General features: G+C 35.4%; 1 protein-coding gene across 1 annotated transcript in view; it reads left to right on the top strand.

The window, feature by feature from the left end:
• Positions 1 to 17,659, top strand: part of LOC150110306 (glyoxylate reductase/hydroxypyruvate reductase-like) — a 207,802-nt gene extending 190,143 nt beyond the window's left edge. The window contains exon 9 of the mRNA XM_090392751.1: positions 14,359 to 17,659. Within this exon, the coding sequence (XP_090248877.1) occupies positions 14,359 to 14,483 (125 nt within the window). The 3' untranslated portion in view covers positions 14,484 to 17,659. The remainder of the gene's footprint in view (positions 1 to 14,358) is intronic.
• The last annotated feature ends 1,495 nt before the right edge of the window (positions 17,660 to 19,154 follow it).

Raw genomic sequence — 19,154 nt, 5'->3', positions numbered from 1 at the left:
TTCAGATTGATTGTTTATTTCTTAGGTCTTAAATTGAATTAATTCTTTCTTCCTTACTCTGCTTTTAGCTTATGTAGTCAGTATTATTGTAATATTTTAACAGATTAAGTATGGATTGCCATTGTATTACTAGAGAAATATTAAATCTAATATTTCTCTGGTATTATATTGGCATTACCTCCTTCATATGAAGTAGCTGTTTATGGTGGAGGGAGACCTTTTTACAGTACTGGTACTACATTGCTGACCCTATTTATTCTTTTTTTTGTACTTCCTGTATTCTTCACTTTTTTTTTCTTTTTTTTTTGTCTTTTTGTACTTTTACTATCCATCATTTTAAACATTTTAAAATCATTTTCCCTTTTGAATTTATGAATCCTTTATCATAAAATTTATTAGGGCCCTTTTAAAAATCCCCCCCCCCAACAGTGTCCAGTAACTACTGATATATCCATTGATACAAAAAAGTAAGAAATGGAAGCTGAGCATCCTATTGAGAAGATGTCACCCTTGTTTATCCAAAATTTTCAAGGTGATTGGCAGAGCCGCAAAATCAGATAAGAAATTCCAATCAGAAGATATACTATTTATTTTTGTGTTTAGTGCTCAGTGCTACTCCTTCCTCTCCCTTTTTTCAAGTGCAGATAAAATCTCTCATTTGGAATTATATATGCTAAAAGGCAGTCAAATCGGTGATGCTAGAAAGGATTGGTAGAACTTTAAGGCTCATAAAGATATTGAAAGAAGAAAGCTGAAATACTTTAGAGACACTGAAAGGATGGAAGGAAGTCTTCTCAAAACAGTAATAGAAGGTAAAGTTCATGTAAAAAGAGGAAGGGTAGACCCTCAATGAGATGGATGAATGGATGGTATGTCTAGAGTGACTGATCTTCAGAAAGTTGAAGCCTCCAAAAAAGCATACAACAGGACTACCTGACGAGAACGGGTGTGGAGACATTACCGAGGAATGGAGTGACCAATATGGCATTTGATGGTGTCCAGTGGATGGATTGAAGACAAAATGAGAGAACATAGTCACCTCTCCTGATAGCAAACACCATTGTAACAGTCCCATTCACTATACACCAAAGTGACAAAAATAAATGCTGTTCTAAAAAAAAAAAAAAATTCTGTATAACATATACAAGCTATTTAAATATAAAGAGCCAATAGGTTTCATTTCGGCGATATAAACATTATTTAAATTAAGGGGATATTAAATCCCACATTGTTTTAAAACCGAATAAGAAACTCAAAGATTGGAATCGGAGAGTTTCGTGCCGAATATAGTAAACTATAAAAGTATCGGCGATTATTAGCATGAGCTAATGCAAGTAGTCCTAGTACATAGTACAATCTCGGGAAACTCACAACAAAGGTGGTAAAGTTCTGATCGCTATTCTTGATATTTTTTCATAATGTAAAATGTGTTTTTACATTATGTTGGGATTTTATTCTCTCGGTGTTCTATGCAGTTGTATTGATCATATTCAACATGGCAGTCCCCATTTCTAACATGTTGTTACCCATCTCGCCACCATTTAAAGACTACATTATTTGTAGCATAGTTGATGATTTCATAGTTTGCTAAGCATGTAGCATGCACGCATCCCAGTGTTTAAAAATGTGGCAGGTTGGGGATGGAAATGTGTATGTGTGCCTGAAACGTAGGCAGCGGGAAGCACTTGGAGACATAAGTATTTTGATCTCCTCATTTAGCAGCAGCATAGATAGTGCTTCAAAATCAATTAAATTTGGTTTGTGGATGTTCTCCCTACCCTCCAGCAATGTGTTGGAGGGTAGGGAGAATGTGAAAGATGTACATATGGATTTTACCTTGGGGAGTGTAGCAGAAATAGTTTATCTATTGACAGTGATTATGCGTGTCAATGTCAACTGAAAGCAGATTGTGAGGAGAGAGAAATAGAACTCCTGAGAAAGGAGATGGAAGGAATGAAGACTGAATTGAGGAGGGTGAAAGAAGATATTAGAAGGCTGGAAAAGTTGACTAGTGTGAGAAGAATGTGAAAAAAAAAATGTAAGAGTAGGTGTGAGAGAAAGGCATCAGAGAGGAAGGCAGAGGACAGTGAAAAGACAGGAAATTGGTGGGAGTCAAGAGAGTGTGGAAACAAGAGATAGATGAAAAGAAGGAAGAAAAGTGGAAGAGAAAGGGAAGGAGGAAGTAGAGAGAGAGAATGACACAGATTGGAAGCAGTAGGAGTGAGGGATTCCATTGAGAGATGGACGAGTGAATCTGTTAGGAGTATCATGTATGGAGATTCAATGATTCAGGGTGTACGGTGCCAAAGGAGTGCTTGCCTGGTAGAACAATAGTGCGACAATGGCAGTGAAGAGGGATGAGAATGTCGAGGAGATTATAGTAGTGTTTGGGACAAATGACCTGAGTGGTAGTCTGAATTGTGTAACGTAGGATTTAAGATTGATGTTAGGAATGGTGCAGCAGAAATGCATCCAAGGAAAGGTACTGAGTGTGTTGCAAAGTGGAGGAAAAGAGCAGTGATAATGAAAAGAGGTCTGGAATATGTGGATGTGTGGAGTACATTTGAGGATAGAAGAGTGCTATATGCACGAGGTGGATTATATTCGAGTGCAGAAGGATGTAGGCATTTGGAGAGAGTGTTGCTTTCTGGGCAACAGTCTCTCCAACGTAGCAGGGATGACCTCACGTGGGGATAGTGGCTTGCAGATTGAGAGGATGTACACTGTATTGCAGAACCAGGTGAAGTATGAGGGGGAGCAATAATAGATATAAGAATACTAGCAATGCACTGGTTTTTCTGTATACAAATGCTAGGAGCATTAGGAATAAAGGGAATTGATTGACTCAGAGAGACCAACATCTTTTGAGAGATTGTGGTATCAGTGAAACCTGGTTAGCTGAGGAGGATATTCTAACAGGGATAGGAATAGCATATTTTGGCAGGATAGGAAAGGTAAATGTAGTGGAGTATTGAGATGACATAATAAGAGATAAATTGTGTCCTCTCAGGGTGGAGAATCACAATGGAAATAACTAATGGTGTGAGATAGACCAGGGAATATAGATGGTGATGAGTAGGAAATGTTAGGCTTTTGTCTAATGCAAAATGAGTGATCATTATGGGGGACTTCAACTATAGTAATATAAACTGGGCAGAGGGCAGCATTCACTACTAAGGGAACTGAATTTTTGGATTTATTGAGGGACAACTGTCTTAGACAGCATGTGGTGGAAGGAACACTTAGATCAACAGTTTTGGATTTGGTCATAGCATCAGAGAATCTGATTGTGACTGAGATGTCATACTTGTCCCAGTTGGGGAGAATGACCATGTAGTCCTTATTTGGAAGATGAATAAGCAATATAGAGTTATCACAGCAGAAGGAATTTCTGTTGAATTATAAGGCTGGTGATTATCACTGACTTAGAACTAGCTTAGAGTCATACAGTTAGATGAAAGAATTTGAAGGAAGAGAGGTCAGTAGTGCATGGGAGAAGCTTAAAAAAAATTGTTGACAGCAGTGGCAGATTGTATACCTTGACTGAAGAAGATAAAGCAATTTGGAGTCAAATTGATGACAAGAGAAATAAAAAAGGAATTGCAGATGAAAAAGAGATTATGGAAGTCATAAAGAGAGAGGTGGAGAACAGGTGCATGAGGAATAGAGGACTCAGGCTAGAAAAGTGACTAGTATTGTAAAGAGAGAGAAATTAGAACATGAGAGGAGACTAGCACTGCAATGCAAAGAGAATCCCAAGAGAGTAGGAGGAAAACTGATAGTGGACAGATTACTTGCTAGATGGAGATGGGCTTGGATGATCAATGCAGATGACATAGTTGAGCTATTTAATGATTATTTTATTAGTGTTCCATCCTGGTATAGCAGGATTTATTCCTAGAAGGATAGCATGTAGCAAAGTGTTAAAGTGAATGAAGAGGATGTATGCTGAATGTTAGTTAGCAGGAGCGGGGGGAGAACTAGATTGAATTTTACCATGTGTTTTCAGGGAATGTGCTGTGGAACTGACTGTGCCATTGACTTGACTGTTTAATGAAATGCCAGGACAGCGGAAGGAGGGCAGATGTGAGCAATATTATTTATGTAAGCCAGCATGGATTTGTTAAAGAGTACTCTTGTTTTAGTAAGCAGGTTATTTTTTACAAGAGAGCAGTGGATGAGTATTTTTTCAGATGCATTTGACAGAGTGCTACTTGACAAGTTGGTTTTTGAGTTGCAAAATATGGGTTTGGATATCAGTTTAATGTATTGGATTGGTAACTGATAGATATCAGAGAGAGTTGTATATGGGGGAGTGTATATCAGTATCAGGACAGAAGAATGTTACAAGTGAAGGTCCACAGGATTCAGTACTGAGACCATAACTGTTCACTCTTTATGTCAATGATACTGTCACAGGGCTAGAGAGAGATATATTCAGACTCTTCAAGAGCATTTGAAAAAACTGCAGAATCTTGAGTTGATCATGTTGATATAATGATTTAACATTTCATTTTCCAATCATAAATCTATTTCACAGAAAAAATGCATGTTTAAACATCTTTATATTTATTAATCACCAGTAACACATTAATTATTATTATTATTACGACTATTATAGCCTGTTTTTTTTAGGAGTGTCCCTTATTTTAAATACATTGGCTATTTTTATTCAAAAAATTTATAATATATTTTAGGGCATTATGGGTGAGTATTGAAGGCAATTATAGCAGAATAAAAGAGGAGGAAAAATTTTGTACATACCTTGTTTTGATACAGAGTTTAAGAGGAGTAGCATGGGAATTTTCCCAGAAACAATACCTAACACATTCATTATCTCTCCTGATGTCTCCAAAAGAATGCAGTCCTTGTTTGTTTGAGTGATGACTGCACTGCTATGGCATTCTATAAGGTTTTGTTTTATATCTGTCTAGTGAATAATTAAAGACAGGTTGTACCCATCTCCTTTCCTGTGTTCTTTTGCAAGTATTTAGCTGGACAAAGTGGGACAACCGTCATGCCTATCGTGACCCTGGCAGGAGCATATATATGTGTATAACCTGATGTGCTTTGCTTGTTCCACCCAGTGTCACCAGTTAACCACGATAAGGCAGTTTGCAGGACTTGGAGGGGCAGTTTATAGTTATAGCTTTCCAATTCCTTGAAAACTAGAAGAGAGTTGCTCAGTATATCTTCATATACTCTTCATAATGCATAAATAAATATCTTCATAGTGCATAAATAAATAATTCACTTTTCTTACAGTAATTTAATAGAAATGCAAGTAATTAAACTTTCAGCAGTTTGCAGCTTAATTCACACCACAAAAGAAACAAAAATAATATATTTATTTAGGTTCTAATATTTTACTGGTTTTTATATTCAGTATCTTCAAAGTACAAATAGTCACAGTAAGCAAGCTCTACCATTCAGTTATTATTATTGTTATCTGAGACCTCCAGGGATTCAATGGCACATTGAAGGACACTATACATTATCCAAAACAGCTGCATACTTTCCCTTTCTCATTTACACTAGATGCATTCACTACTTCAACAATTCCACTCATTCACTGCTCTGTGAGAGCAAAATCTAGCTCTTATATCCAATGTGGAAAAACGTGTCCAGACACCAGAACTGTTTAGACAGTACTGCATTTATTACAAAATCAATAAGGAGTTGGCCGCTTTTGGCCACAGTTACATTGTGCATTCTCCTTGGCACACTTTCAGTGAGATGGTGGTAACTAGTTGCAGGTATATTTTTCTATTCCTTCTGCAAAGCAGTGGTCAGCTCAGACACAGAAGTCAGACATGTCATTCTAAGCCGAATTCGACATTCAAGTTCATTCCAGAGGGCCCTCTATAGCAGGGGTCGGCAACCAGCATCCCAAACCTGCATTTTTGGCGGCCCATAATAGGTTGACTATACTTACATGGCATGTGGTCTGTATGTTGAATTATTTAAATAATGCATTTTATAATATGAATAAAATATGAATAATAAATTAAAAATAATTTTATACCTATTTTTTGTGATATTGCCGTACAACTTGGCACGAGTTAACTGTGTGAGTCATCACGAGTGGGGATAACAAAGGCGACTTCATCTGACAACAACCGAGATTTTGACGAATTTTTGCAGTCGTGTTCCTGGTCCATCTTTTAATATAATTCAATAACAAATTTAGTTTAATCCTTTATCCAAATGTGAGCAAACAAAGTTTGCGCCTGAAAGTATCTTCAGGACTGGGGTAAGGTGGTACAACACTGGGCAACTCGTTGCAAAGGTGGAGCAAGATACCAACACTCCTGTCTCAGTATCTCCTATAATGCAAAACACATCTCCTTGCGGATATGTCTAATGTTGCAGAAGCATTCGCAGGTCATCTCTACCTATAGGAGTTGCCAAATGGTGTGCCACCCTTTTTTAATAAATTACTCTGGATTTAGAGAAAGATGTTGAAAGTTTATTTTTCACTTGGTTAGAGTATAATAAATTTAGTTTAATCCTTTATCCAAGTGTGAGCAAACAAAGTTTGCACCTGAAAGTATCTTCAGGACTGGGGTAAGGTGGTACAACACCAGGGCAACTCATTGCAAAGGTGGAGCAAGCTACCAACACTCCTGTCTCAGTATCTCCTATAATGCAAAACACATCTCCTTGCGGATATGGCTAACGTTATGCATTAAGGGACGGGCCACTACCCAGACTAGTTTCGACTTTTATTGAGGTCTCTTCAGTGGGAGCCAGGCCCAAGCTGAGATATCAGACAGAAGCATTCGCAGGTCATCTCTACCTATAGGAGTTGCCAAATGGGTTTTACATTATAGGACATTATAGGAGATACTGAGACAGGAGTGTTAGTATCTTGCTCCACCTTTGCAACGAGTTGTCCTGGTGTTGTACCACCTTACCCCAGTCCTGAAGATACTTTCAGGCGCAAACTTTGTTTGCTCACACTTGGATAAAGGATTAAACTAAATTTATTATACTCTAACCAAGTGAAAAATAAACTTTCAACATCTTTCTCTAAATCCAGAGTAATTTATTAAAAAAGGGTGGCACACCATTTGGCAACTCCTATAGGTAGAGATGACCTGCGAATGCTTCTGCCTGGTATCCCAGCTTGGGCCTGGCTCCCACTGAAGAGACCTCAATAAAGGTCGAAACTAGTCTGAGTAGTGGCCTTCCCTTAATGCATAACATTAGACTTATCCGCAAGGAGATGTGTTTTGCATTATGGGAGATACTGAGACAGGAGTGTTAGTAGCTTGCTCCACCTTTGCAACAAGTTTCCTGGTGTTGTACCACCTTACCCCAGTCCTGAAGATACTTTCAGGCACAAACTTTGTTTGCTCACACTTGGATAAAGGATTAAACTAAATTTATTATACTCTAACCAAGTGAAAAATAAACTTTCAACATAATTCAATAACATCAACTATTATTTTCAGAGGATGTATATTCGTTAAAAATAATTTCAAAAATGGGTTCAAGAAAACATAAAATTGCAGATGCAGGAAGAAGGTTTAATGATAAATGGAACAGCAGGTACTTCTTTATTGAAAATGGGGGTATTCTATTTCTATCAATGAAAGACGCTATGGACATTGTGATGCAACTGTAAATTACATCCGACGCAACGGTCTGAAACACCATCAATTTCAAGAATTCTTGATAGAAATAGAATCGGAGTGTAAGGACATTATCTACTACTCAGCAGTTAGATGGTTAAGTAGAGGTGCTGTGCTTAAATCAATTTTTAATTTAGATGAAGAAATAGATATTTTCATTGAGGGAACATGAAAATACTGCTCACAACTATCGGATAAAAAAATGCACTATGTCTGTTGCATTTATGGTAGATATTACAATGTACCTTAATGAATTTAATGTGAACCTGTGGAGTCAAGGTAAATTACCATTCAAACTGTTTTCTGACATAAAAGCTTTTGAAGGACAAACTATGTCTGTTGAAGAAACATATAATGGAAGAAAATCTACATCATTATATATGTTGCAAATCTGCATCTACATTTGGATGGCAAACACAAAAAGAAACTTTTGTTGGTATTATTGAAGATTTACAAACGTAATTTTCAACAAGATTTGTGGATTTTCATAAAAATAGCATTGAAATGTGATTATTTTTGAACCCTTTTAATGTTGACAATGATGACGTATCAAACCAACTAGAGATGGAGGAAGTTTTGGAACAGAATGAAATATTGAAGAACGCATTTTCATTAGAAAATGTTGAAAAATTGTATCGATGCTAAGCAAAAAAATTTGAAGGATTAATCAGTTTCCTCAAAGAAGATGATGGTCGCATTTGGAAGCATACACATTTACGAACAAGCATTTTCTACCGTGAGTTTTAGAAAAAGTAAATTTTCTTCTCAACTGACTGATGAACATTTGCATGCTTCGATTCGAATTTGTACATCAGATTATAAAGTGAATATAGATAATTTGGCTAATGGAAAACAATCACAAAAGACACATTAAGCAGGGAGACACATATTGTGATGCATAAACTATATTACTTTGTTTTTATGTGATAGTTGTTTCATATCTCGTACTTTAAATATTTCTGTGTTTTTTAGGATTGATATATTAAAAATTGATAAATGAAGTATTTTTTTCACTCACTATTTTCTCTTAATTAAACATTTGAGCCCAGTTATTAAAAATAAAAGTTGAATTTGTCCTGCAAGTCTGAAAAGGTTGCTGATCCCTGCTCTATAGGATCAAGGTCAGGTGCTTTGAGCTGGCTACTCCAAATTCTGTACACTGATATCCTCAAACCATGTCGAAATTGAGCTTACTTTATGGCACTGTGCATTGTCATGCTGAAACAAGAATGGCCCATCTCTCTCTCTCTCTCTCTCTCTCTCTCTCTCTCGCTCTCTAATATTGGTAAAGTGTAGGCAGTGCGACATTGTCTAGAATGTCCTGGTACTTCATATTTCCATCCACAACTACCAAAAGTCTGAGCCCATATCATGAGAAACATCCCCAGACCATGACACTGGCAGATACCATTCACCTGGTATACATCTCACCCAGCAATGACCATCAGATTTAAAAACAGTGCAGCATGATTCATCATGCCACCAACACCACTCATTTCCACTGGTCTAGGGTCCATCATTGATGTTCTTTGCACCAGTTGTCATAGAATTGGAGAAGGGGATAGAATAGAATGTGTGTGTGTGGGGGGGGGATATAGCTGGAAGCTGCATAAGGAACAGATTCTTTTTATGGAGAGTGGTTGGTGAGTGGAATGCATTGCCTAATATTGTGGTGAATGCAGATACATTGAATGAGTTTAAAGCACAATTTGATGTGCTTTGTGTGTAAAGAGTGTTTGCTTCCTGGTCTTTTGAACTGTATAGAGGTCTGGTAATAAAAATATTTCATAACTCCTGTCACTCTTATTCTCACAATATTCCTTCCATATATTCTTCTCTTATGAATCTCTTGCTTAATAAGGACCCTATTTATTTTTCAAACTCTAAGATATATTCAGATACTGCCACATTTAAGCACTTTTTCAAAGATTCCCATGTACTACTGATCTTTTCCATGCATTAGATGATATAAGGAGGTGTGTGAGCAGGTTCTTTGCATGGAGAGTGGGACCAAAAATAGTATTCCCTTAAGTTAATCATAATTTTCATCTTGTAGTTCAGCATGTTACCTGAAACATCTATATAATTAGCTACTTCCTAGGAAAGTATGTCATGATCTCTATCACCAACTGGTGGTAAAATAATATTCTTAACAGAGTTCCCTTCTGACACTATGAACAATCTAACACAAATTGACCTCAAGTTCCTGTTTTCATATGCTGCTTGAGAAAGTCACAAGCACTCAATAAATTCTGCTTCATTCTTATCTTATCTCTGCATGAAATTAAAAACAACAGAATAGTAATTACCAAAGCAGATAAAGGAAATACCACTGTGGTTTTAAACCAGTTAGATTACATAGGTAAGCTTGCCTCCTTATTCCTATATCGTTCTATGTAGCTCTCTGTAGACTATGATCTCACACGTACACAGATCAGAACACTCCATAGGCTCCTTAAAAAAAAGTTACTCTTGGCCTGTGGAAGTCGCAAACAAACTAAAACTTTATAACTCTAGACCCTTCCACCCAGGATGTATGGACTACCACAAATCCATAAACAGAATGTGCCATTATGTCTCATTGTGGATGGCATTGATTCCCCCACATACAAATTACCCAAAGTGCTTACACAATATACTGGCAATGCACCTTTGCACATAAAAAAACTCAGCCCACTTTAAAGCCAGTATAGAAAAACCTCACACTCCAACACACTGACATAATGGTCAGTTTTGATGTCTCCTCTTTATTCACTAATGTCCCACTCAAAGATACCATAGACCTCATCCAAGCCATATTTCCTCTTAATATCTCAGCCCTGTTTCAGTTCGCCATGAACTGAGGTCATTTCATTTGGCAAGGAAAATTCTACAGATAGAGGGGACAGCCATAGGTTCTCCACTATTTTCTCTACCCTTCACCAACTTTTTCATGGAGATCTTTGAAGAAAAAGCTCCAAATTCTGACCCACATAAACCCACTGTCTGGCTATGCTATTTAGATGATGTGTTCCATTTGGACGCGTGGCCTAGATATGCTCCACAATTTCTTAACACATCTAAGCAATCAACATCCTAGCATCCAGTTTACCTTGGAAAAGGAAAACAACAACAATCTCCAATTCCTAGACATGCTGATTACAATTCAGCCTGATGGATCCCTGGCATTCTCTGTTTACATAAAACCTACACAAAGAGATAGATACATTCATCAGCAGCACACCAACAATATGGGATTATAAAAAATCCTATATAACAAGGCAAAATTAATCAGTTCTGGTAGAAGTGCCCCTAACTATTATATTAAATAAAATATTAAACCCTGTAATTGCAATCCCCCCCCCCTCCCTTCAGAGCAGAGATTACTCAAGATATATCATCATTCCATATATCTGGAGCACATCTGAAAAATTGACAAAACTAAGGAAATACAACCTTACAATCACTTCAAATTAAAGATACCGAGAAATTATATACTTGGTTTAATCCTTTATCCAAGTGTAAGCAAACAAAGTTTGCGCCGGAAATATAATCAGGACTGGGGCAAAAAGGTACCAAGAAATTATATACTTGGTTTAATCCTTTATTCAAGTGTAAGCAAACAAGTTTGCACCTGAACTATTTTCAGGACTGGGGCAACTCGTGTATAGAAGCTTGTGACTTCACATCACTAATTCAGAGAATTTTAATAATAAGGTGTGACACCTTTTCCGAAGTCATATTTTCATATATGAAAATATGACTTCGGCATTACTTCAACCCTTGGTATCACCTCTGGATCTGGTTCTCACCAATGAGACCTCAGTGAAGGTCGAAACCAGTCTGGGTAGTGACACTTCCCATAGTGCATAGCATTATACATACCCATAAGGATATGTGCGTTGCATTATGGGATATTAAGGCAAGTGATGTGAAGTCACAACCTTCTATATACGAGTTGCCCCAGTCCTGAAAATAGTTCAGGTGCAAACTTGTTTGCTTACAATTGGATAAAGGATTAAATCAATTATATAATTTCTTAGGATCTTTAATTTATAGTATAACCAAGTGGAAAAACTTCCAACTTACAATCACTTACAGACAACATTAAAAATTGGACTCTCTTATCCGCTCCACCAAAGACCAGCCACATTCCCTAGAACTACTTGGTCCCTTGCAGTTGCAAACCATCGTATTACAGCCAAACAGGTAGGACAGCCAAGATCAGAATTTCTTGACACAAGGACTATGTCTGTTCTACCAACCCAGGAAGACCACTCTATTACACTGAAGAAAATACAAATATGAAAGGTTGTTTCCTCGAATCTTCTTCAGCCCTGAAAAACTTTCTAAACTTCAACAAACTTGGGTGCATGACTGCCCCAAAGGCATTCCTCCTAAGTTCTTCAGCCCAATGACCATTACTACCCAATTTAGCTGACTGGGGAGGAGGGGCATTTATGACTCTAGGCCCAACTTCGGTTGCCTTTTTTCAGCCTCATTTGCCCTGCTTGCATGCACGTATCATTGTTTTTTGTGATCATTGATGATGGCAATATAACACTGCAGAAATATAGGAACGTATTAGTTAAAGTTTTTATGATTAATATTTTTTAGTATACGTTATTTCCTGAAAAATAATAGTTAAGATTTTTCTTCTACTCTATCAATATTTGGATAATTAAAGTCATCCATAATGATCAATCACTCATTTAATACCTATCAGGATAATTTATGCATTTCATCATCTCCTGCAACTGAACTGCCAGGTCTCTATCAAACTCCCCCCCCCACACACATATATTTCATCCTGTTAGCCTCCACTTCACACTAGATTGCCTTACGCTCACTGCTACTAAAGTCATCTGATATCATTAGTAGTGCCTTCCTCCTCTCCTATCTCTTCTGTCATTCCTAAAAATGTTATGGCCTTTACACTTAATCCCAGTTACGATATTTGATTCCGATAGCCAGGTTTTACCAATGCCAACAATCTTAGGCCACAACGTATTCCATAAAGCAATAAACTCAATCCCTTTGTTCCTGATTATCTTGGCATTTGTATAGAGACAACAAATTACCATCTGGTCTTTTCTTATACTTAGATATTCAATCTACTTGTCCTTGTTTGTACAATTTTCTCTTTTCCCTTCCCATACACATTCAAAAGGTCAAAATCTAAAACATACATTTCGCCTCTTCATCTGACTCAATCATTCAGATAACTGAATGATTGATTTTGGATGTTGTGTGACTATACTAGATTATTATTATTGCAGAACTAAATTTCACTACTGTTAATCTTTTATCTACCATTCTGACCATGTTCAGTGATCTTTCTTTCATCACTTTTTACATAAAAACTTACATAACTTGACAGAGGAATAAGTTTTTTGCATCTAAGCAAGGGGAAACCTTAAACAAGAATTGCAAAATAGAAATACTTGCTTCCATTTTGCTTTCAATTTTCCATGGGTGACCACTTGTTCTTTCCCTTCCTATTATGTATTGAAAAAAAGTCTTCAGTGTCAATTCTATAAAACCCCTTTTAATAACTTATGTTTCTATCATGTCTCCTCTTTTTTTTTTTTTTTTTTTTTTTTTTTTGCCCATCAGCTAATTTTTGTACCCATAGATCTCTCCAATCTATTCTCATATGGAGCATTCCACAGACCTGCCACAAACCTCTGGATCCTCTCCACCACTTCTTCATCCCCACAGAATCTAGGTGATCAGATCTGCACACAGTAGTACAGATGTGACCTTATTAAAGTTTTATAAAGGGAGACAATAACTTCTCTATTCCTGCTTGAACCAATGAATCAGATGAAATAGCAAAAATGAAACACTGATTAAAGACGATAGTGTTTATGTGCAATATGTGCAGTTTTGTTGAGTATATGAACATTGAACTTCATATCAGAAAAGGTTTGAAAATTATTCATTCCACTGTCTGTTATTTGCATTTATCTGAACATTGTCCTCCTCCCAGGTATGGGAATAACTGGAGCCATGTAACTCGCCATAATGGTTAATTTGTATTTCAAATTAATCATGAAAAGGGAAGATATACAATGTTTCTATATTATTATTATTATCGTTATTATTACGTGATTCCTCCAGGGAGTTCAAAGACTCATCGAGGGAGGGCACCTACTCTACAGCTCTCTGTCTCCACCGCTCAATCCATCAACTACAACAAACCGCAACTACCATCATCATCTACACCAACATCATCTACCGCCCACCACCACCACCACTAGTATTTTCACAGACGCAAACATCCATACCCACAGCGGGATTCGAATCTGCACCTTTTGGCTGGAGAGTGAATACACTAACTGCTTGGCCAACCAGGCCGGCACTAAGTTCTGATGGTTCATCACCTTCAGAACTCTCAAATGAACTTTTTTCAGAAAGAAGTAATGAATCTTCTTAGAAAACTTGTGAAGTTATAAACCTAAGGTTTATAACTTCACAAGTTTGAAACCCTTGACTAAGGGTTTCACTAAAACTGCAAATCATACATATTTTAGTATGCTCTTGATAATTTCAAACTTTCTATTATTTAAAAGATACAAAATTGCAATAAATGAATATACATTGTTTTGCCTGTTTAGTATATACTAATAAATATTTATTCTCTTCTTTTTATTTAAGACAGTTCATTGCTAAAGTGAATTTTTTTAGGCTTCCTTTAATCAGATTATAAGGTTTTCTTTACTTTTCTTTCCTTCTGTAGTTATTACACCTCATGTGGGTAGTTCAGAGACAGCAGTGAGAATTAAAATGGCAAAACTGGCTGCTGAAAACATCTTGGCTGTGTTGAGTGGAAAAGCTATGGTTACTCCAGTGAAAATGCCATAAAATTACTCAGAAAGTACCATATTTTTAAAAAATAAACTGGGTCTCCTTCCCCTTCCAGAAATTGTATCTGCTCATCGTTTCATCTTTCCTTCAATAAGCAATTTGTTCTACCATAGAGATTAACCTGCATATAAGTTTATTTGAGAGATTTTAATTGCAACATATACATTTGTTATGCATGCATATTCTGATATATTTGTGAATTAAATTAATTTATTGTATCACAGAATCTTTTATTAAAGAGTTGTTAATCTAATGAAGTCTAAAAAAAAAGATTTTTCAATGCTTTTTTTTCTGAAAACTGAAATGCATCTAGTCACCTTGTATGTGTTTATTACCAGTGTATAAACTGTGTATGTATATATATATATTTATTTTATCTTCTTGTTTTTTGTCCAGAATTATTTGTTTATTCACTATTTTAATATACACGTAATTAAGAAATACTCCTTTCTACTTGGATGCAAATTGAAATGAATAAAAAAAAAAAACTTCATTTCAGAGATTAAACAAGTATGTATTCTTGTGCTGTTGAGCTTCAGATATAAATTCACTTGGCTGTTCTTAGTTTAGAAGCTTCAGATATGCCATTTATGATGGACTTTTTTCGGGTTCATTTATATGTGAATTTTAAATTACGACACTGAATCATTTCAGTGTACTTATACTTTTTCAGATTTTAAGAAAATAACAATAATAAGCAGATCTAGCAGTTTGATGACATCAGATTTCCCCCCCCCCCCACTTTAGTCCTTTTAAAAGTAAATGGACAGTTATCTCTGGTTAAGAATGTTTCTTAAATTAATGAGAGAAAGAAGAAAGGGGAATAAAATAAAGAAATATGTCTTCTGAATTTATTTAACCTCAGTGTATATTCTTGGGTCTAGCTTCTACTGAGACCTCAAAAAAAAATAAGAAGAAAATCTGGGTGATGACCCTTCAATTAATATATGGCAACATATATATCCAAAAGGAAGTGCGTGATATGCATTATGGGATTCTGAGGCAATTGATATGAAATCAACAACCTGTATAAGTAATCTAGTTGTGAAGTGATTTCATGCAATTTGTTTGCGTATGCTTTGGGTAAAGAATATAGTTTGTTTGTTATAATTTACTTTGTAACCAAGCAAAAAAAAAAAAAAAACTTCGAACAATAATGAATATGCTGAAATAAAATGTACTTTAAAAATTGGTGGAGCAAATTTAGAGGCAATGTTTGAGTGCTTTTTTTTTTAGTAGAATTTTGAATAATTTGATAAGATGTGGTGTTAGACACAATAAATAAAATTTCTCCTTAAAAATGAATTAGTTTTCTTCATAGCATTCAGTATAATTTTGATAAATTGGTTCATCTTCTCAATGTAAGATTTGATTTTTGCAGATAAAAATGGCATGAATTGTTTTTATAACTTGTTACCTCATTCTGTTGGCAATTTCTGTAATATTAATTGCAATGTGTTTGAGAAGTTTCATTAGATGATGGAATGCAAAGTATGCTATACATTACTGCAAGAAAATTTAACTTTTCGTTCTTTCAAAATCCATGAGAGAAAGGACTGAAAATTCATACTTTTAATATGTCATAATTTACTTGAATGGCATTCATGCAATTCATAGTAAATTTTTTTCATAAAGAATTTAAATGAAATAAACCAAATTGATTAAGCAGCATAAGTGCATTTTATCATAGAGCAGGTGCCCTCCCTCAATGAGTCTTTGGACTCCCTAGAGGTGTCTAATAATATTTTTCCAATCTTTTTGGATGTTGAGAAACAAGCAAAGCTTTTTTCTTTACCAAGCTTCAACATCTGAATGTTTTAAATTCATATTCTAAATTAAATAAATACCCTTACTTTTTTCTGTAAAAAATAAATTTATTAGTTTCAATATTATAATTTGGTGTTGATGACACTTGGGATTCCTTATTGAGCCCCTGATTCCCAAGATTTTTGGTAATGATGATAGTAATGATTCTGTGTTGGCTTGATCAAACTTTCTTTCAGTAAATAAAATCAGTTAATATTCTTATGTTTTAAGGAATATATTCATTTTTTTTTATTATTTTTTATCTTTCTTACTTCTGTTTGATCTATTAATGTGCTAAATATTCAAATGAAGCGGTCTACTTTCCAATTAACTAATCAACAGATGCCTCCATTTGCCATTAATCACTAACTAATGATAATTGGTATGATCATATTTTTCATGAAGTTTGCGTATGTATAAAAACCTCTGAACCTGAGGTTTTTCAGTTATACAGTAAAACTAATTTTACTTCTTACTACTGCTACTACTACACACACACACACAATATCTATTATTATTATTACGGGCAACTCCAAGGAGTCGACAGACTCATCGAGGGAGGCCCTAACATCATGTCAAGAACAACTATTCGACATTCACACAGTATCTATCATACTTTGCCTTGAACTCATTCACGGTCATAGCACCCACAACAGACTCTGGCAGCTTATTCCACTCATTTACCACTCTCCAAGTAAAGAACCTAGCTCTAACACCCCTGTTAACCACATTTTTGCCCAGCTTCCATGTATGGCCCCTAGTTCTCTCACCACCAGCCCTATTCTCAAAAATATCTTCTGGATTAATCTTATAGAAACCCTTCAGTAATTTGAATGTCTCAATCATATCATATCCAATTTTTGCAACCCACAAATCTTCAGTCTGTTCTCATAAGGTTCATTCCACAGACCTGCCACCATCTTGGTCACTCGTCTCTGGATCCTCTCCACTTCCTCCCCATCAAGAAGAAACCCTGGCGCCCATATCTGGGCACAGTAGTCCAGGTGGGGTCTTATCAGGGCTTAGAGGAACAATAACTTGTTTGTCTCTGCTTGTTAACTCGGTAAGCAAAGAAACTCCAGAAGTGTGTGAAAAAAAAACTTAGCAATGAGTGAAGGAAAATGAAATGCCCTAGTAACCTATAATGAAAAAAGAGTCAACTGCACTTCAGATCTTGTGTTTGTGTTTTGTACTGTGAATTTTTTTCTTACGTTATCATTTCTTCTTATGCATATGTTGTTTTCTGCATAAGTAAATGAAACACTGTTTAAATTATTTTTGAGATGACTATTCATATAAAGATCTAACATTTAATAAAAACAATTGTATAAAAGAATCTGATTTAAATAAAAAGTTTTGTAAACTACCATGAGTCAAATTATTTATTAATTGCTTTCTTGTCTATAGAAGTAAATGTTATTTTATAAAATAAATGATATTTTTATATATTTTATAAACTGTATGATGCTGTAAAAAATGCATAGTTTGTGTGATTACTGTCAATATGTAACTGGGCCCTACTTTATTGAATATGATAATAGAAAACTAAACTATTATGATCAACTCTTACTCTAGCAAAATGCTGAAATGTTCCAACCAAAGGATGTTCTCTCTTTCTCTCTTTTAAATCTCACAAATGAAAGGTTGTAATACCATGGAGTAGTGATTGGATAATATAAGAATTCTACTCTTGGAACTTTTTCAAGCAGTTTTAGACTCTCTTCCATTAAGCAGGTTGTGATTTCACATGGAACAATGAAATGAGTAACACCTAAAACCACAGCACTATGCTAGACTAAAGGAAACTTGCTATAGCAAGCTATCAACCATAACAAACCAAACTATTCTAGACTACCATATTTTACTTTACTCTATGAACTAAATGCAACTGTTTTGAGCCAACACTAACTGACCTACTAGTTTATGATTTTTAACAGAACATGGATATGAAGCCTAAGGACATATTTCATCCACCCTGGCCATTTGGGTTGTTAAATCCATTATCAAATTCCTGATATGTACCCTCCAGGGGGGAAGGGGGGGGGGATACAGGATAATTATAATAGTGCTACATGAAAAAGTTACACCATTACTGACTTCTGATCAACAATTTTCCTCCAAATTAATCTGTTATCAGTCAATATTATCTGTATCAATCCATCTACATCTTAGTCTTCCTATGGGTCTTTTCCCTGATAACCTGACAAAATTGAATAAAAATATTGAATAAAAAAACTTGATTTGCTAATTTTTCCTCTCCCATTCTTTGTGACCATACAATTTATTACCCAAGACCCCATGGAGTCAATGACTCATATAGAAAAGATTTAAGATTAGCTCTACTAACACATTCCTTGAATGTTAACAATGGCAAGTTCTTTCCTAATATCCTCATTTTTAATGTGATACTGCCATCGCCATCTTTCACTCCACTAATCTTTTTCAGAACGCTCATATCAGAGGTCTCCATTCTTTGATCAAGTGTTTTACTCTATTTCTAACCAAATTGGTTAGAAATAGAGTAAAATTTAACTTATGAATCTTCTCAGATTCATAAATTAAAATTGGTCTGAACACAGTCTTGTATACAGCTAATTTAGTGTTTTGACTAATTTCTTTCTTATTTCATATAAATTCATTCACCTGACTTCCTACCATACCATATTTACTAATTCTGTTGTCTATTTCCATATTTAATTTACCATCTTCAGGAAAAATTGTGCTTAATAAGCTGAAATGTTTTATATGTTCACCATTCAGAATACAGTTGATGTTTTCAGTATTTTCTGCCCATTTTCATTGTCTTTGTCTTGTTATTGCTGAGTTTCATACCAAATTTATTAAAACTGTGATTCATGTTAG

Source organism: Typopeltis vanoorti, chromosome 1, assembly GCF_054136105.1.
Source record: "Typopeltis vanoorti isolate ZY-2024b chromosome 1, IOZ_Tvanoo_1.0, whole genome shotgun sequence".
Lineage (NCBI taxonomy): Eukaryota > Metazoa > Arthropoda > Arachnida > Uropygi > Thelyphonidae > Typopeltis > Typopeltis vanoorti.
The sequence above is the reverse complement of the archived record's forward strand: the minus strand, read 5'-3'. Positions and strand labels throughout refer to the sequence as shown.